General features: G+C 43.7%; 1 protein-coding gene across 1 annotated transcript in view; it reads left to right on the top strand.

Moving 5' to 3' along the window:
* LOC121571527 (ankyrin-3-like) overlaps positions 1 to 21,185 on the top strand; it is a 127,621-nt gene that overhangs the window by 35,596 nt on the left and 70,840 nt on the right. Inside the window, exons 2-6 of the mRNA XM_045222111.1 lie at positions 13,589 to 13,690; positions 14,847 to 14,945; positions 15,846 to 15,944; positions 16,608 to 16,706; positions 20,556 to 20,741. Coding sequence (XP_045078046.1) covers positions 13,589 to 13,690; positions 14,847 to 14,945; positions 15,846 to 15,944; positions 16,608 to 16,706; positions 20,556 to 20,741 — 585 coding nt within the window. The remainder of the gene's footprint in view (positions 1 to 13,588; positions 13,691 to 14,846; positions 14,946 to 15,845; positions 15,945 to 16,607; positions 16,707 to 20,555; positions 20,742 to 21,185) is intronic.

Below are 21,185 nucleotides of genomic sequence, written 5' to 3'. Positions count from 1 at the left end.
GTTATTGACCAAATACTTATTTTCCACCATAATTTGCAAATAAATTCATAAAAAATCCTACAATGTGATTTTCTGGATTTTTTTTTCTCATTTTGTCTTTCATAGTTGACGTGTACCTATGATGAAAATTACAGGCCTCTCTCATCTTTTTAAGTGGGAGAACTTGCACAATTGGTGGCTGACTAAATACTTTTTTTTTTCTCTCCTTCTCCAATGACAATGGTCCAAAAATACGGACCATCCATTCTCTGTTTTCTCTCTTTCCTTCTCTCTCTGTCTGAATCTGTGTAAAGCTACATAGCGTGTGATGTGTGTAGGTTTGGAATATTCTGCTGAGTTGGAATTTGATCCAATATGACCCCCAGATCCCCCCCATGTCAGCGGATTCCCCTTCTACTCACACTCAGCCTGAAGGTGTATTGACAGTAGAACGGGTCCCCCCGTCTGAAGGTTTTCTCATGGTCCAGCCTAATATTTTGATTCCCCCCCCCCCCCATCTCTTTCTCGTTCTTCCCTCTCCTCCTTTCACGTCCCAGGTGACTTAGTGTTGTTGTGCCCTTGAGCCAAATCTCTGCAGTAAATATCTTGCTCCTCTGATGGCTTTTCTACACAAGTCCTCCACATGAGTATTCCTCCTGGATGGCTTCTATATTTTTACATGTAGATTTTGTGATGTTTTATCTTATAGCCTTAGCCTATCTTATCATTTTCTATCACTTGGATTCATGTTTGTTTAGCCAAGGGGTAAAACGGTCATTGAGGAACAAATACTATAACTTGTGTTTTTCACAAACGCTGTGTTTTAGAATTCAGTGACTGACTTTCTCTGGAAGATCACACTGGTGAACCTTTATTAAGCAAAGGTGCTTTTGCTGTGAGATTAATTTAATGTCAACTCAATTGGTACGCTCATAGTTTGTCTGGTCCCAGAGGACCCTCTATGGTTTTGCTGTCCTCATGCTGAGCTGCTACTAAGAGCTGTATACCAAGAAAACAGTCTTTCCTTCTGAGCTCTGCATGCTGTTATACAGTGCATGCTCTCAATTTGCTCTGAAGGCAGACCCTCTTTATTCATTTGTTATCTGGGTTCAGCACACGCAAAGGCCACCAGTCAGTTCAAATAATTAAAAAAAGGCAAAAAGGTGTGTGCGTCATGTGATTTTATTGATCATTATTGCATGATTTTCTATGTAATTTGATCAGACAGTAGGCTACAGTACAATGAAATCATATGACATGATACTTGTCTTCAAGGCTCCTGTGCAGAGTTGATTCGCTTGTGTAATGGTTGTTGATTTATAGTGTGTGAGTGTGTGTGTGAGATAATTCCTTGCAAGTGGGCTTGACTCTCTTCCTCCTCCACTGTAACCTCACGTGTTGCCATGGTAACAGCCCAGTTCCATAGCGGATGCTGTTACTGTGGACCTGTGATCTACCAGTCACGTGTTCCAGCTGACTGTTCCATGGCACATCACGGTGCATCACTCACTCCGCTGTGTGCTTTTGAAGTAGACATTGTACTTACCCAGAATGCAAGGGAGGCCATTCCTCTGGAGCTGTGACAGCCAATGACAGCCCAGCTTGGACGTGTGTTTGTGTGTGTGTGTGTGTGCGTGTGCGTGTGCGTGTGCGTGCGTGTCTGGGGACGTGTCTTGTCTGCAGAGTTGGCAGAACAAAGAATTGCTGGCCTATAAATAGGTGCCTTTTGTCTCATGTTGATGAACTGCGTTTGTCGTATCTCCAAATGCCAGAGGCAGTCCAACAAAATCACATTTGAGAGAAGAACAAGCCGTTTTGGAAAAAAGGGGTACATTTCCCCATCTTGGAGCTTTGCACTTACACATTGCAATACAATAGTGATGACTTACAGAAATAATTATGTTCAAAGCGTAAACAAAAGCAAGAATCACTGTTTGCAGGATCAATATTGAGGCATCAGTGTCTATAATATGGTGACAGGGGGGAGGGTGTGTGCAAAGCCGCCCGAAAGTAATAGAGATCAGCTGGGGGGGGGTCACGCCAGATAGTGACCTAGGCTGTCTCCTTGCTGATCTATGTGGGGCGTGTGTTAAGGGGGTGTATGTGGGAGGATGGGGTGTCCTTAATACCGGGGGAAAGTCCCCTTAATCTCCTCAAAAACTGTCCCCATTGACTAGTTGTGCCCCCCAGCCCCCCGAAATAGCGTCTGGCGGCATTGTTGTGCTCTGCAGGTCCCCACCAGCCCTCCACCTCCCTGTTGTTTGGATAGGATGCCCCCTTACACACACACAAACACGCACACACACACAAACAAACACACTCGTGCATGCATGCACACAAACACCACGCACACACACACTCCCTTTGTGGGGGAAAAGAGCTGATAAGCAGGATGACAATAAAGAGCCTCATGCCGGCAGTGACGGAGGGAGGGAGAGAAGGAGGGAGAGAGAGTGACAGAGTGAGGAGAGTGTGTTGACATGGTTGACCCCTTTTAGCAAAAGCATTTGTTTCAGCTGCTATTTTCAGTGTCCCCCTCCCTCCCTATCCTTGGATATCAAGATTACATTTACCCCCACTCTGATAGAGCGTTAGAGAAAGAGACGGGGGGAGGAAGTTCTATCTACTAATATGGTAAGTCGGGGTGTTCTCCCTGTCCTATACCCTCCCATCTCTAGGGTACTTTCTGAGTGAGCTCTGGGAGATTGAAGGGATTTGCCCTTGTTGACATAAAGAGTGGGAAAGAGGGAGGGAGAGGGAGAAGGGGATTTGGCATGTGTCCTTTTGTATGTCAGAGACAGACAAACACTGACAGAGGGGATTGTTTACTTGTCTTGGAAGGTTAGATACAGAAGCGAACCTCTCTTCCTCTTCTGCTCTCTGCCCCCATCCCTTCATCCCGTGGAGCATCAACCACCCGGTGGAAGGAAGCGTTATTTTGGGTGTCCTGCTGGGTTGGCATTTGTTCTTTTTTTGACTTGGTCACCTGACATAATGGCACCTTGCTCTTCCCTGTCCCTGTGCTGTGCTGGTTACTGTGTGTGGTGCTGCCTGGAACAGAGCTAATTGAGAGCTCAGGTTTCACTCCTGAACTGCAGAGAGAGTGGGGGAAACATGGCTGTGGAAGAGGCAGCAGACTTCCTGACAATAGTAAGTGTTCCCTGGAATTTTCTCAATTCATTTTTGAATCACTACTGCCTTGTGAGGAGTTGTGATGGGGGATTGTGGGTTCGATCCCGGGGACCACCCATACGTAAAAATGTATGCACGCATGACTGTAAGTCGCTTTGGATAAAAGCGTCTGCTAAATGGCATATTATTATTATTATTATTATTATTATTATTATTATTGTGGCGAGGAGTTAGTATGGTGTTTCGATTTGATTTGATATCCTGGACTGTGAAGAGCTCAGAGGTCACCAGCCCCTGTAGTATAGCCTTGTGGTGCAGCGTAGTGCATGGATGCAGGATGGTTACGGGACACAAACATGTCGGTATCTGTGTTGGAGAGGCTGGTTCTCCTACTACAGAGGACATCTTGGTTTTCTGGCATCAGGGCGTAAGGGAATTATCCTGGTGGCAATATGGGCTTTGTAATTTCCAGTTTGTGTTTTCACTAGAGCGAACTATCTAAATGATGCTCTTTGTCAGGGATCCAGTGCAAACCAGCTGACCTTGACAGGTAATGTGATAAGGGAAATTCAGATGTGCAGCGTAGAGCGTCCTGCTGCTTGCACAGGGAATTTCCTAAGGCTTTGTGGATGGCTTGAATTTGGTGGATAATCTCTCCACTGATTATTGACCTCTGATCTGCTATAAAAGAGAGAGAGAGAGAGAGAGTGTGTGTGTGTGTGTGTGTGTGTGTGTGTGTGCGTGTGTGCGTGTGTGTGTGTGAGTATGTAGCACTGACCTGGAGATAACTTCCTTCCCAGTCTTAACATTTATACATTTATATCTCCCCTATATTTGGTTCCTGGGTGTGGGCTCTCATATCTAGTTGTATATAGTTGGATCAGAGTTATAGCATGTATATAGTTGTAGCCTATATCAGAGCTGAGAGCACAGCATGTGCAGGTACCAGCGTTTTTGTTGTATTTTTAGAGATTCCTTCTCTAAAAGGATATTTTCAGCCAATCACATGTAATCTAACTAAGTGTCTCACAGCCTGTGAGTCAAAGATAGGGATGGAAGTCCACATACAGATGTGGTGCATATGTGTAGCGTAGCTTATTTAGATCAATAGGAAGCTCACACACAAAGCCACCATCCTCTGCATGAAGGGCAATCGATTGATATTACACTGAACAAAAATATAAATGCAACATGTAAAGTGTTGGTCCCATGTTTTATGAGCTGAATGATCCCAGAAATGTTTCTTACGCACAAAAAGCTTATTTCTCTCAAATGTTGTGCACAAATTTGTTTACATCCCTGTTAGTGAGCATTTATCCTTTGCCAAGATAATTAATCCACCTGACAGGTGTGGCATATCAAGAAGCTGATGAAACAACATGATCATTACGCAGGTGCACCTTGTGCTGGGGACAATAAAAGGCCACTTTAAAATGTGCAGTTTTGTCACACAACACAATGCCACAGATGTCTCACGTTTTGAGGGAGCGTGCAATTGGCAGCTGACTACAGGAATGTCCACCAGACCTGTTGCCAGAGAATTGAATGTTAATTTCTCTACCATAAGCTGCCTCCAACGTCGTTTTAGAGAATTTGGCAGTGCGTCCAACCGGCCTCACAACCGCAGACCACGTGTAACCACGCCAGCCAAGGACCTCCACATCCGGCTTCTTCACCTGTAGGATTGTCTGAGGGGGGTGGGGGGTGCCGAGGAATATTTCTGTCTGTAATAAAGCCCTTTTGTGGGGAAAAACTCATTCTGATTGGCTGGGCCTGGCTCCCCAGTGGGTGGGCCTGGCTGCCAAGTGGGTGGGCCTATGCTCACCGATGGCTTCACCCCTGCCCAGTGATGTGAAATCCGTAGATTAGGGCCTAATTTATTTATTTCAATTGACTGATTTCCTTATACAAACTGTACTTCAGTAAAAGCTTTGACATTGTTGCATGTTGCATTTATATTTTTGTTCAGTACACATGTGGCATAGTCACTCATTTCCCTTGCATCCTTTACACTTCAACATTATATATACTGTAGGCCTGATATTCTGTTTTGGCCTTTACATATTTTGCATGGGGTTAACCATTATGTAACTGCATAAAATGTGTTTGAGCATTACCTATAGGGATGATTTTCTAATGATAAATAGAAGTGCTTACAATCCTGCTGTCAATACTTTCCCAATTATAAGCCATTCAGTATTCTAGTGCTGGTCCACATCCATCTACGCCAAAGGGCCTTTTGCTGTGTTTTGCTGTGCCTTTTGCTGTGTTTGGCCCAAAGGTGGTCTAGAGGGAAAAAAACTCTAGACCACCTTTACTCCACACACAGAGACGCATACAAAGCTCTCCCTCGCCCTCCATTTGGCAAATCTGACCATAACTCTATCCTCCTGATTCCTGCTTATAAGCAAAAACTGAAGCAGGAAGCACCAGTGATTCGGTTAATAAAAAAGTGGTCAGATGACGCAGATGCTAAGCTACAGGACTGTTTTGCTAGCACAGACTGGAACATGTTCCGGGATTCTTCAGACAGCATTGAGGAGTACACCACATCAGTCACTGGCTTCATCAATAAGTGCATCGATGATGTCGTCCCCACAGTGACCGTACGTACATACCCCAACCAGAAGCCATGGATTACAGGAAACATCCGCACTGAGCTAAAGGGTAGAGCTGCCGCTTTCAAGGAACGGGACTCTAACCCGGACGCTTATAAGAAATCCCGCTATGACCTCCGACGAACCATCAAACAGGCAAAGAGTCAATACAGGTCTAAGATTGAATCATACTACACTGGCTCTGACGCTCGTCGGATGTGGCAGGGCTTGAAAACTATTACAGACTACAAAGGGAAGCACAGCCGCGAGCTGCCCAGTGACACAAGCCTACCAGACGAGGCTAAACCACTTCTATGCTCGCTTCGAGGCAAGCAACACTGAAGCATGCATGAGAGCACCAGCTGTTCCGGATGACTATGTGATCACGCTCTCCGTAGCCGATGTGAGTAAGACTTTTAAGCAGGTCAACATTCACAAGGCCGCAGGGCCAGACGGATTACCAGGACGTGTACTCCGAGCATGTGCTGACCAACTGGCAAGTGTCTTCACTGACATTTTCAACATGTCCCTGACTGAGTCTGTAATACCAACATGTTTCAAGCAGACCACCATAGTCCCCGTGCCCAAGAACTCTAAGATAACCTGCCTAAATGACTACCGACCCGTAGCACTGACGTCTGTAGCCATGAAGTGCTTTGAAAGACTGGTCATGGCTCACATCAACAGCATAATCCCAGAAACCCTAGACCCACTCCAATTTGCATACCGCCCCAACAGATCCACAGATGATGCAATCTCTATCGCACTCCACACTGCCCTTTCCCACCTGGACAAGAGGAACACCTACGTGAGAATGCTATTCATTGACTACAGCTCAGCATTCAACACCATAGTGCCCTCAAAGCTCATCACTAAGCTAAGGATCCTGGGACTAAACACCTCCCTCTGCAACTGGATCCTGGACTTCCTGACGGGCCGCCCCCAGGTGGTAAGGGTAGGTAACAACACATCTGCCACACTGATCCTCAACACGGGGGCCCCTCAGGGGTGCGTGCTCAGTCCCCTCCTGTACTCTCTGTTCACCCATGACTGCATGGCCAGGCACGACTCCAACACCATCATTAAGTTTGCCGACGACACAACAGTGGTAGGCCTGATCACCGACAACGATGACAGCCTATAGGGAGGAGGTCAGAGATCTGGCCGTGTGGTGCCAGGACAACAACCTCTCCCTCAACGTGACCAAGACAAAGGAGATGATTGTGGACTACAGGAAAAAAAAGAGGACTGAGCACGCCCCCATTCTCATCGACGGGGCTGTAGTGGAACAGGTTGAGAGCTTCAAGTTCCTTGGTGTCCACATCACCAACGAACTATCATGGTCCAAACACACCAAGACAGTCGTGAAGAGGGCACGACAAAGCCTATTCCCCCTCAGGAGACTAAAAGATTTGGCATGGGTCCTCAGATCCTCAAAAAATTCTACAGCTGCACCATCGAGGCATCCTGACTGGTTGCATCACCGCCTGGTATGGCAACTGCTTGGCCTCTGACCGCAAGGCACTACAGAGGGTAGTGCGTACGGCCCAGTACATCACTGGGGCAAAGCTCCCTGCCATCCAGTACCTCTATACCAGGCGGTGTCAGAGGAAGGCCCTCAAAATTGTCAAAGACTCCAGCCACCCTAGTCATAGACTGTTCTCTCTGCTGCCGCACGGCAAGCGGTACCGGAGTGCCAAGTCTAGGTCCAAAAGACTTCTCAACAGCTTCTACCCCCAAGCCATAAGACTCCTGAACAGCTAATCATGGCTACCCGGACTATTTGCACTGCCCCCCACCCCATCCTTTTTACGCTGCTGCTACTCTGTTAAGTATTTATGCATAGTCACTTTAACTCTACCCACATGTACATATTACCTCAACTACCTCAACTAGCCGGTGCCCCCGCACATTGACTCTGCAACGGTACCCCCCTGTATATATAGCCTCCCTACTGTCACTTTATTTTACTGTATATATAGCCTCCCTACTGTCACTTTATTTTACTTCTGCTCTTTTTTTCTCAACACTTTTTTGTTGTTGTTTTATTCTTACTTTTTTTTTGTTTAAAATAAATGCACTGTTGGTTAAGGGCTGTAAGTAAGCATTTCACTGTAATGTCTGCACCTGTTGTATTCGGCGCATGTGACCAATACAATTTGATTTGATTTGATTTGATTTGATTTTAGAAAAATATAATTTGCAATGATTTGTAATGATATCTGTCTAACTAATAGCTCCACAATGCATGCATAAACCTGTCAATAGGGTTGTTTTTCCCCATGGAAAGTGCGTCTGTGTGGTGGTGTGATGCTTTTTTGGCACCAATCGGCATTCTGAGCTCATGTGGCCCTCATGGGGGCCAGGGATAAATGAGACAATGCAGCGGGTTCTGGGCTCCAACTGAGCTAACCAGTAGCCTGGAGCACTGACATCAACATGCCGTGTGTGTGTGTGAATATTTGTATGTAGAATATAGAATGTATGTGTGTGTGGGGGGGTGGATGATTTGCGGTGCCTCTGTGTGGGTGTGTCTGTGTTTTTGTTCTACTACCTACTTGTCACGTTGACATCATGTGGGAGATATCACAAAGACAATCACTCCACACAAAACAGTAACCCCCTGACTCAATGATGTCATAAGTGATATCTGGGCCAAACACTAATTTAGCAAAACTCTTTGCAGCTCTACTCTGCCTCGATACAGGAGTGTAGACAGAGCAGAGCACAATCCTAATAGGCCTACATGAAGATATTGGATTGTCATTTTAATAGCAGCTTAACAGAAAATGTGCCACATGTTTGCTGTTGAGATGCTGTTGGCCTAAGTGAAGCTGTAGCATAATTCAGACTGAATTAGTAAATAAGAGCTTTCTCTTTAACAGGGAATCAGTCGTCAGTCAGAGCGACGGAGCCTCACTCACTTTAACTATCTAACAGTAGATTAACGCTATTCCTTCAGGCTTAGCCTACTCTTTAATGACCTAATTTCTTTGAACTTCTGATCTGCAAAGTTTAATCATATTTTCAAAGCTAATCTCTCTCTATCCTCTGTAATTCCTTACACACAAAGACGATTTTCTCTCTCCGACTTGAATGCGATGGGATGGTATTTGAAATGGTGGTCACCCGTGTCACTAGTAATTTGCCTGTGATGGAGAGACTGGTTTTAAAAGACTGTTGCCTAGTAGCATTATATACTGTACTGTAGTCTGGACTATTCTGTCTTGAGCCAGGGCCACTTGGGTCACTGAACTCAGTGTGACTTCATATTGAACGTCTTATCTTGGGAGGCCTAAGCTCCAACTTCCTTGAGAGTGCATCCCTTTTAGATACCCTGAATCTGGGTGATTCCTTTATGAATGATAGACATGCAAATCATCTGCAGGGAAACACTCCACATGATCACTCCACCATTGTCTTGGTGAGAGTGGTGACAGTGGTGAGAGTTATTGCTTAGCTTGTGAAATACATTTCAGACAAACATAAATCAGTTATGTAGGCTTTAATTGGAGGGCTCTTCAATGAAAGTTGAACTTCAGAGGAGCACTAGTACTGTATCCACGATATCACCATCCATGATCCTATACTTTGTATGTAGGCTTTAATTGGAGGGCTCTTCAATGAAAGTTGAACTTCAGAGGAGCACTAGTACTGTATCCACGATACCACCATCCATGATCCTATACTTTGTATGTTGACATCATGGGTTGAGGCGTAAAATAATGTTTGGTTGTCTGACTGTCAACGGTAGTGAGACACCAGAACAGTAAGTGGCCTCACATATTGATGTCAGTGGTCTGAGTTAAGAGTCAAGCATCTGACACTGAACAAACCTCAGAGCCAGTAGCCACTCTACAATACACTATTCTCAGAGATCCTTGACAGTCACTTACAGCATGTGCTTGTTATGTAACCACCACACACTGTGGGAAAGTGTGTCTGCTTGTGCGTTTGTGCTAGAAAAAAACAATGAATAATAGACCTACGACACTTGTCCTCATGTTTTGTTTTGAAGATTTTTGGGGGGTACAGAGCTCAATGTCACTACAAATCATTGAGATAATGTGTTGTCTCTAACTGAGACAATAAGAATTGGAGCAAAGTAATTTAATGACACAGTCTGGAATGGATTGGGTACTGAAATGAGGGAAGGAGTCTGCCAACTCTGGAGAGAAGCCAGCAGTAATAACTGTTCACAATGAAGGACAGGGGTTACTAGTGTTATAGGTCAAGGAGGAGTTGTCCAAAGCTTTGTACTAGAGAGATAGACCTTTAGAAGCATTCGAGTCATAGGATGGAAAGTTCTCACCTGCTTTGAAATTACCCCTCAGATTCACATTGCCATTGAGAATCACTGCCTCTGCTATGTGCCAAACAAAGCCTTTTAGGTATGTTCATATTCATAGTCACAGCACTACGGTTTTATTACAGAAAATGACCAGGTGTTTAAATGAGAAACATTATGGCATTTGTCCATATACTGTACCATTAGTCTCTTCAAAGATGAAACAATTAAATTACACTAATAGTTCACTGCCACTGTTCTGCCAACAGGCATTTATGTACAGTGGCTTGCGAAAGTATTCACCCCTCTTGGCATTTTTCCTATTTTGTTGCCTTACAACCTGGAATTAAAATGGATTTTTTGGGAGTTTTGTATCATTTGATTTACACAACATGCCTACCACTTTGAAGATGCTGTCACGTTCGTCATACACAGAGGACCAAGGCGCAGCGTGGAATGCGAACATACTTTTAATTTGAATGATCACACGAACAAAACAACAAACGATACGAAACGTGAAGTCCTTGGTTACAATACAACCATACGGAACAAGATCCCACATAAAACAATGCCCAACGGCTACCTAAGTATGGCTCCCAATCAGAGACAACGAGCTACAGCCGTCTCCGATTGGGAGCCACCCTGGCCAACATAGAAATACAAAACTAGAACAAACAAAGAAAACTCACACCCTTGCTCAACATACAAGCGTCCCCAGAGCCAGGGCGTGACAGATGCACAATATTTTTTATTGTGAAACAAAGAAGAAATAAGACAAAAGAACATCAAACTTGAGCGTGCATAACTATTCACCCCCCCAAAGTCAATACTTTGTAGAGCCACCTTTTGCAGCAATTACAGCTGCAAGTCTCTTGGGGTATGTTTCTATAAGCTTGGCACATCTAGCCACTGGGATTTTTGCCCATTCTTCAAGGCAAAACTGCTCCAGCTCCTTCAAGTTGGATGGATTCCGCTGGTGTACAGCAATCTTTAAGTCATATCACAGATTCTCAATTGGATTGAGGTCTGGGCTTTGACTAGGCCATTCCAAGACATTTAAATGTTTCCCCTTAAACCACTCAAGTGTTGTTTTAGCAGTATGCTTAGGGTCATTGTCCTGCTGGAAGGTGAACCTCCGTCCCAGTCTCAAATCTCTGGAAGACTGAAACAGGTTTCCCTCAAGAATTTCCCTGTATATAGCGCTATCCGTCATTCCTTCAATTCTGACCAGTTTCCTAGTCCCTGCCGATGAAAAACATGGTGTTCTCGGGGTGATGAGAGGTGTTGGGTTTGCGCCAGACATAGTGTTTTCCTTGATGGCCAAAAAGCTCAATTTTAGTCTCATCTGACCAGAGTACCTTCTTATGTTTGGGGAGTCTCCCACATGCCTTTTGGCGAACATGTTTTTTAAGCAAACGTGTTTGCTTATTTTTTTCTTTAAGCAATGTCTTTTATCTTGCCACTCTTCCGTAAAGCCCAGCTCTGTGGAGTGTATGGCTTAAAGTGGTCCTTTGAACAGCTACTCCAATCTCCGCTGTGGAGCTTTGCAGCTCCTTCAGGGTTATCTTTGGTCTCTTTGTTGCCTCTCTGATTAATGCCCTCCTTGCCTGGTCCATGAGTTTTTGGTGGGTGGCCCTCTCTTGGCAGGTTTGTTGTGGTGCCATATTCTTTCCATTTTTAAATAATGGATTTAATGGTGCTCCGTAAGATGTTCAAAGTTTCGGATATTTTTTTATAACCCAACCCTGATCTGTACTTCTCCACAACTTTGTCCCTGACCTGTTTGGAGAGCTCCTTGGTCTTCATAGTGTCTCTGGCTTAGTGGTGCCCCTTGCTTAGTGGCGTGGCAGACTCTGGGGCCTTTCAGAATAGGTGTATATATACTGAGATCATGTGACAGATCATGTAACACTTAGATTGCACACAGGTGGACTTTATTTAACTAATTATATGGCTTCTGAAAGTAATTGGTTGCACCAGATCTTATTTAGGGGCTTCATAGCAAAGGGGGTGAATACATATGCACGCACCAGTTTTCCGTTATTTATTTTGTATAATTTTTTGAAACAAGTTTTTTCATTTCACTTCACCAATTTGGACTATTTTGTGTATGTCCATTACATGAAATCCAAATTAAAAATCTATTTAAATTACAGGTTGTAATGCAACAAAATAGGAAAAATGCCAAGGGGGATGAATACTTTGCAAGGCACTATAGCCTATGACACTAAGATCTCTGCTAATGTGTTGTTCTCCACTAACTTGTGGGATTCACGCACGTATACGCACACGCACACACACACACACACACACACACACACACACACACACACACACACACACACACACACACACACACACACACACACACACACACACACACACACACACACACACACACACACACACACTCTTCTGACATTGCTCCCACAGTCCACTCTGATTCCCTATCACTGGAGCAATCTGGAAGAATGTCTTGGTCATTTGTCAAGCCAGCCTCTGCCCATCAGAGTTATTCTTGGAAAAGTATGGGGGTGGGGAAAATGTTGTGGCACTCATGTTGTTTGGGTCTGCCAGTTTACTGTAAGTGTCTCTGGAAACGGGCTAAATTTAGAAGGTCTGGGCCTTGGTTAATTCAGGGGAATTTAGCCTCTTAGACCCTTTATGTAGCAGTCTATCTCAACTGCATGCTCTGAGGGTTTTGGAAATAAACTTCATACAATTACAGCAAGCAAAGGTGCAGACTTTGCTATGTGTCCGTTTCTGTTGTGTAATGTCCCAGACACAAACAGAACAATCTGACATGAGCTGGCAAGACAGACACGCACACATAAGCACACTCACACATACACACACGCACACACACGCATGCACAGACACAGACATACATTCCTGTCCACACACAAACAATTGTTATATGGGCAAAACCCCAAAATTGCTTGTGTCATCATTTATTTTTGTGCACAAAGCCCTCTCTATTTTAAAATAAAGAAGAGCAAAGCTGAAAGGAGGGATAATACAGTACATTCTCTCTTTCTAGAAAAGGAGGACTAAGAGTATGGTCTCCTGAGAGTGTGTTTTCTTATCTTTACTTTTAGATAGAGGTTTCTATGTTGACAATCAGGACCACCCACCGTTGTCTTACTCTGGAGTCGTGAGATATTTGGGTTTGTCGCTGCTGGCATCACAATGTCCTGGGATCTGATATGAAGAAAGGATGATGCAGAATGACAATTTGTTGGGATAGATAATAGCTACATTTGTTTGGCTGGATCTTTGGGATGTGTTATTTTCTTATACCGTTACAGTACTTTGCAATACAGTTAAAATGTAGCTACCGTTCTACACGAATCAAAGGACCTTTGGGTTTTGGGGATTTGAGAAAGACATGATTCTGGTACAGTATCTGAGATTTTTGGTTTGTGTGTAATGCGTGTGTTTACATGTGTGTGTGACTGTTTATCGCAGCGAATCCCTGAGAAAATGAACCAGTGCTTTCATTCTAGCCCTCTGCTGTTGAGCAGTAGACACATGTATGTACAGTATGTAGCCTGTATTTGATCTATATTTCTCTCTCTCTCTCTCTTCTTAGTCGGACAGCAATGCCAGTTACCTGCGAGCAGCGCGGGCTGGGAACCTGGAAAAGGCCCTGGACTACCTCAAGTCTGGGGTGGAAATCAACATCTGCAACCAGGTGGGTGGCTTATTATCCAACATCTGCTGTTCAATTCATTCATTTTGTACACAATACAATACTTTTAATGTAACTGAAACTATATGCAGTAAATACATTTAATCCTGTGGCTGTGTGATAATTGTTTAACATTTATTTATTTATTGGGTATACAGTTTAAGTCTGAAGTTTACATACACCTTAGCCAAATACATTTAAACTCAGTTTTGGCTGGTCTACAATTTTTTTTCTGAGGTCTTGGCTGATTTCTTTTGATTTTCCCATGATGTCAAGCAAAGAGGCATTGAGTTTGAAGGTAGGCCTTGAAATACATCCACAGGTACACCTCCAATTGACTCAAATAATGTCAATTAGCCTATAAGAAGCTTCTAAAGCCATGACATCATTTTCTGGAATTTTCCAAGCTGTTTAAAGGCACAGTCAACTTAGTGTATGTAAACTTCTGACCCACTGGAATTGTGATACAGTGGATTATAAGTGAAATAATCTGTCTGTAAACAATTGTTGGAAAAATTACTTGTGACATGCACAAAGTAGATGTCCTAACCGACTTGCCAAAACTATAGTTTGTTAACAAGAAATGTGTGAAGTGGGTCTGTATGTAAACTTCCGACTTCAACTGTATGTTGTGAAATTGTTAGATATTTATTTTACCTTTATTTAACTAGGCAAGTCAGTTAAGAACAAATTCTTATTTACAATGACGGCCTACACCGGCCAAACCCGGACCAATTGTGCACCGCCCTATGGGACTCCCAATCACGTCCGGTTGTGATACAGCCTGGAATCGAACCAGGGGGGTCTGTAGTGACGCCTCAAGCACTGAGATGCAGTGCCTTAGACCACTGCGCCACTCGGGAGCCCAATGATAAATATTGTGATAAATATGATAAATATTACTGCACTGTCGGAGCTAGAAGCACAAGCATTTCGCTACACCCGCAATAACATCTGCTAAACACATGTATGTGAGAAATACAATTTGATTTGATTTGATTTAACAAGGCCACAACATGAATCACTAATTTGAATGGATTTGAAAGGCATAGCAGTTCCTCATCTGAATAATCTCACGCCATGTGCACAATCTGTCTGTTTTACAGAGAATGTATGGGTGCCATAGATATATTTAAACACTTTCTGTCATTTCTTTCAGAATGGATTGAACGCTCTTCATCTGGCCTCTAAGGAGGGTCATGTGGAGGTGGTGGCTGAGCTGCTGAAGCTAGAAGCCAATGTGGATGCAGCAACCAAGGTTAGTCCCACTCTGCATCTATCACTGCTTTGTTGCTTTGTTGCTGTCAGCCAACACTGTAGGTCCACATGTAGCAGAGATGGTTCAGTGAACTACATGCATGATGAGTAACTTTTGCCTGAGACCTGAAGACTTGTGTTAGCTCCTAGGCCTGATATTCAGTGGACTTAGTTTCGAGGTGTGCAAATGACACAGGTTCTGTACCCAGTCGGTCACAAGCACAACTTGAGCCTAGCATTCAGTGGTTAGCATCAGTGTGGCCAGCAGCATGTCCATGTTTGTTCATAGAAAGACTTGGAGACTGTGGCTACCATTAGTGTTCTGTGCTCCCTCTCTCCCATTGGAAGCAGACACTAGTTATATATATATTCCATTCAGACGCTAGTTATATATAAACACTGAGCACTATGAAAAATTAAACACTAAGGAGAGTCTTCAAACTACTCAAACACTGAGCAGAGAGTAGGAACTCCCTCACAAAAGCTGTTGTCTTTACCAGCTGTTGTCTTTATCCATAAGTCAAACATGCTCACCTCCTCATGTTCAGTACTGTACTCTATGTGAGTTATGTTGATATTGTGCAACAGTGTTGCTGACATCAGAGACTCCATCACGTGGATGCTCGGGGTCAACACACCGCTCAGAACCCGCTGGTGGTTTATTAAAAACTACACAGGTTTTATTTACGGTGGTGGTACGAGGGCAGCCTGTTTATGTGTGGGACGTGGTACATCGGAAGTGACACATCAATGGCAGCCAGGGCCAGCGGGAGGCCAAAGCGAGAATGCCAGCGCTATAAAGGCATAACTGAGGTTTGGCAAGGGGGCGCAGGGAATGGTACACTGGGACAGGTGGGGGAGGGATTAACTGACATGCCTTTCATTCTCCTGTCTAATCCAGAAAGGAAACACCGCTCTTCACATAGCCTCCCTGGCCGGCCAAACGGAAGTGGTGAAAGAGCTGGTGACCAATGGAGCCAATGTCAACGCACAGTCTCAGGTAGGATATCCATAACACACACACATAACTTAGGTATACTTTACACACACTCAGGTCAGAGATACAGAACACATCAGAACACATCATTAAACACACATTCTAATGACAACAAGTCTGTATAGGACTCACACTGTATTCCATAAACACTGTATTCCATAAATATTTTAACATATTAACATGACCATATCTTTATAAATGAAACATCTACACAATCACATCTCTATATCCGTTCACCACTAGAAAATCATTCATTTGAGAGATCTGCCAGAGCAGAAGTATTAGTCTGGCAGGGTTCTGACTGGGAATATACTCTCTAGGATTGTGCTGTCCATGCATTTCACATCTCTGAGACAAGGGGAAATATGTGTTTCCCTCTCCTTTCATCAAAAACCCCAATCTTGCCCCATTGAGACATTCCACAGATCAATAGCAATAGACAGTGCTGACAAAGATCACTGGAATGTTTCACTCCACCAAAGAGTGCTTTTTTTCACTGCACACGGTTACTATGGAAGTTGTGTAATATACTTTGTATGGTCCTGTATAAATTGTCTGAGCTGTGGTATGATAAAATATGATATACTGTATTTGTCTGTCATAATATAGGCTACTCTGTGTGCTTTATAATTGATTGTTGAGTTTCCTGTTGGTCCTCTCTTGTAGAATGGCTTCACCCCGCTGTACATGGCTGCCCAAGAGAACCATCTGGAGGTGGTTCGCTTCCTCCTGGAACACAACTCCAGCCAGAGTATGGCCACCGAGGTGTGTGTCCCCGCCCACCCTGCCTGTTAAGTTGTTCACTGCTCTGCTCCCCCCTCTCTCTCTCTCTCTCTCTCCCTGCCTCCATATTATCTCCAGCTCTGCATGGTTAACTCCATCCTCTCCACCACCTCTTTTACTCTCTCTATATATCCCCTCTCTCTTTCTCTATTTCCATCTCCCTCTTTCTCTCTGTTACTACCTCTCTCTCCTTCCCTCCTTTCCTCCACACTCTCTCTCTCTTGCATACTTTCTCTCTCTCTTGCATACTGCCTCCCTCTCATTCACTCACACTCCAAATCTTGCTCTATTGCTCTCTCTCTCTCTTTCTCACTCTCTCTAACTCTCTCTGTCTCGCTCTCTATGTCCCCACCCTCTCTCTCTCTCTCTCTCTCCCCCCCCCCCCTCTCTCTCTCTCTCTCTCTCTCTCTCTCTCTCTCTCTCTCTCTCTCTCTACACCCTCTCTCTCTCTCTCTCTCTCTCTCTCTCTCTCTCTCTCTCTCTCTCTCTCCCTCTCTGTGGTGGGTTCAGGGACTCCAGCAGGCAGCGCCTCATTGATTGGTAGTTTATAGTAGAGCTGAATGACTTTGAGCAGGCCAGAGATAAGATACTTTATCCCCATCAGCCTCTACAGTGAGGGAAAAAAGTATTTGATCCCCTGCTGATTTTGTACGTTTGCCCACTGACAAAGACATGATCAGTCTATAATTTTAATGGTAGGTTTATTTGAACAGTGAGAGACAGAATAACAACAAAGAAATCCTGAATAACGCATGTCAAAAATGTTATACATTGATTTGCATTTTAATGAGGGAAATAAGTATTTGTCCCCTCTGCAAAACATGACTTAGTACTTGGTGGCAAAACCCTTGTTGGCAATCACAGAGGTCAGACATTTCTTGTAGTTGGCCACCAGGTTTGCACACATCTCAGGAGGGATTTTGTCCCACTCCTCTTTGCAGATATTCTCCAAGTCATTAAGGTTTCGAGGCTGACGTTTGGCAACTCGAACCTTCAGCTCCTTCCACAAATGTTCTATGGGATTAAGGTCTGGAGACGGGCTAGGCCACTCCAGGACCTTAATGTGCTTCTTCTTGAGCCACTCCTTTGTTGCCTTGGCCGTGTGTTTTGGGTCATTGTCGTGCTGGAATACCCATCCACAACCTATTTTCAATGCCCTGGCTGAGGGAAGGAGGTTCTCACCCAAGATTTGACGGTACATGGCCCCGTTCATCGTCCCTTTGATGCGGTGAAGTTGTCCTGTCCCCTTAGCAGAAAAACACCCCCAAAGCATAATGTTTCCACCTCCATGTTTGACCTTGGGGATGGTGTTCTTGGGGTCATAGGCAGCATTCCTCCTCCTCCTAACACGCCGAGTTGAGTTGATGCCAAAGAGCTCGATTTTGGTCTCATCTGACCACAACACTTTCACCCAGTTCTCCTCTGAATCATTCAGATGTTCATTGGCAAACTTCAGACGGCCCTGTATATGTGCTTTCTTGAGCAGGGGGACCTTGCGGGCGCTGCAGGATTTCAGTCCTTCACGGCGTAGTGTGTTACCAATTGTTTTCTTGGTGACTGTGGTCCCAGCTGCCTTGAGATCATTGACAAGATCTTCCCGTGTAGTTCTGGGCTGATTCCTCACCGTTCTCATGATCATTGCAACTCCACGAGGTGAGATCTTGCATGGAGCCCCAGGCCGAGGGAGATTGACAGTTATTTTGTGTTTCTTCCATTTGCGAATAATCGCACCAACTGTTGTCACCTTCTCACCAAGCTGCTTGGCGATGGTCTTGTAGCCCATTCCAGCCTTGTGTAGGTCTACAATCTTGTCCCTGACATCCTTGGAGAGCTCTTTGGTCTTGGCCATGGTGGAGAGTTTGGAATCTGAATGATTGATTGCTTCTGTGGACAGAAAGATTTCTGGCTCCCAGGTGTCTATTATACAGGTAACAAGCTGAGATTAGGTGCACTCCCTTTAAGAGTGTGCTCCTAATCTCAGCTCGTTACCTGTATAAAAGACACCTGGGAGCCAGAAATCTTTCTGATTGAGAGGGGGTCAAATACTTATTTCCCTCATTAAAATGCAAATCAATTTATAACATTTTTGACATGCGTTTTTCTGGATTTTTTTGTTGTTATTCTGTCTCTCACTGTTCAAATAAACCTACCATTAAAATTATAGACTGATCATTTCTTTGCCAGTGGGCAAATGTACAAAATCAGCAGGGGATCAAATACTTTTTTCCCTCACTGTATAGTCTGGTTTACACTGAGAGCTGCCTATGTATTGTTTACAGTATATACTCCTGCACGCTGTCAAATGTACTCTATATGCTGTGAAATGTAAAGTATCTGTTTGATGTTCGATGAAGTGCAATAGATTTTGGGTTGTAGGTGTTGTCGGCAGATTGAAAAAAAGACAGGCAAAGTAAGATATTTGGTCAGACTTTGAGGAATATAGATGTATTATTTAAATAAGATTTCATGACATCATCTATACAATTTAATGACGGATTTTGATCCAAATAATTTATATACAGTTGAAGTCGGAAGTTTACATACACCTTAGCCAAATACATTTAAACTCAGTTTTTCACAATTCCTGACATTTAATCCTAGTAAAAATTCCATGTCTTAGGTCAGTTAGGATCACCACTTTATTTTAAGAATGTGAAATGTCAGAATAATAGTAGAGAGAATTATTTATTTCAGCTTTTATTTATTTCATCACATTCCCAGTGGGTCAGAAGTTTACATACACTCAATTAGTATTTGGTAGCATTGCTTTTAAATTGTTTAACTTGGGTCAAACGTTTCGGGTAGCCTTCCACAAGCTTCCCAAAATAAGTTGGGTGAATTTTGGCCCTTTCCTCCTGACAGAGCTGGTGTAAATGAATCAGGTTTATAGGCCTCCTTGTTCACACACGCTTTTTCAGTTCTGCCCACACATTTTCTATAGGATTGTGGTCAGGGCTTTGTGATGGCCACTCCAATACCTTGACTTTATAAATGAAATAATCTGTCTGTAAACAATTGTTGGAAAAATTACTTGTGTCATGCACAATGTAGATGTCCTAACCGACTTGCCAAAACTATAGTTTGTTAACAAGAAATGTGTGGAGTGGTTGAAAAACAAGTTTCAATGACTCCAACCTAAGTGTATGTAAACTCCCGACTTCAACTGTATACAGTACCAGTCAAAGGTTTGGACACACCTACTCATTCAAGGGTTTTTCTTTATTTTTACTATTTTCTACATTGTAGAATAATAGTGAAGACATCAAAACTATGAAATAACACATATGGAATCATGTAGGAACCAAAAAAGTGTTTAACAAATCAAAATATATTTTATATTTGAGATTCTTCAGATAGCCACCCTTTGCCTTGATGACAGCTTTGCATGTTCTTGGCATTCTCTCAACCAGCTTCATGAGGTAGTCACCTGGAATGCATTTCAATTAACAGGTGTGCCTTTTAAAAGTTAATTTGTGGAATTTATTTCCTTCTTAATGCGTTTGAGCCAATCAGGTGTGTTGCGACAAGGTAGGGGGGGTATATAGAAGATAGCCCTATTCGGTAAAAGACCAAGTCCATATTATGGCAAGAATAGCTCAAATAAGCAAAGAGAAACGACAGTCCATCATTACTTTAAGACATGAAGGTCAGTCAATCCAGAAAAGATCATAGGCAAAACTGCCCATAGCGCTACCCCTGTGGTCATGTAACACTGTGTCTTTAGTAACACAGTACTATAGTGGTTCATCATTGCTGTGGAAATGTGCGATGTCTATGTCACTCACTTCCCCTACCCCTCTAACTAAGTTTCCCCCTGTCCCCCTCTAACAGGACGGGTTCACCCCCCTGGCGGTGGCTCTGCAGCAGGGACATGACCAGGTGGTGTCTCTGCTCCTGGAGAACGACACCAAGGGCAAGGTGCGTCTGCCCGCCCTGCACATCGCCGCCCGCAAGGATGACACCAAGGCTGCAGCGTTACTGCTCCAGAATGACCACAATGCAGATGTAGAGTCCAAGGTGACCGCTACACTACATTCTGCTAATGTTATCTCTCTCCCTTTGCTTCTCACCTCTGTCTTCCTGGCTCTTTTCCCATATGAGTAGGCTCATCCGTTTTAATCTAATTTATTAAAAACAATTTCTTTGTTGTTTATTTCGTTTTTTTAATTTATTTTTTTACTTTGAGGTTTTGTGTAGGTGCATATGTAATAATGCATTACATTATTCTGAGTAAGATAATACAGAGAGGTGAGAAAGAAAGATGCAGATTGGTATAAAGAGATATGGCTGATACTGTACTGTGACCTTATATCCTGTGGAACAATTTAACCACAACTGACAGTTTGGTTTGGAATTTAGCAACTTTTAATCTTAACATCAGCGCCAGTTTCTGTATTATAACTTCTCTGGCCAACTAGAGACCTACTCCAGTAACTCCACCTGTAATCTCTCTGGCCAACT

This window comes from Coregonus clupeaformis, chromosome 1, assembly GCF_020615455.1.
Source record: "Coregonus clupeaformis isolate EN_2021a chromosome 1, ASM2061545v1, whole genome shotgun sequence".
Taxonomy (NCBI): domain Eukaryota; kingdom Metazoa; phylum Chordata; class Actinopteri; order Salmoniformes; family Salmonidae; genus Coregonus; species Coregonus clupeaformis.
The sequence above is the reverse complement of the archived record's forward strand: the minus strand, read 5'-3'. Positions and strand labels throughout refer to the sequence as shown.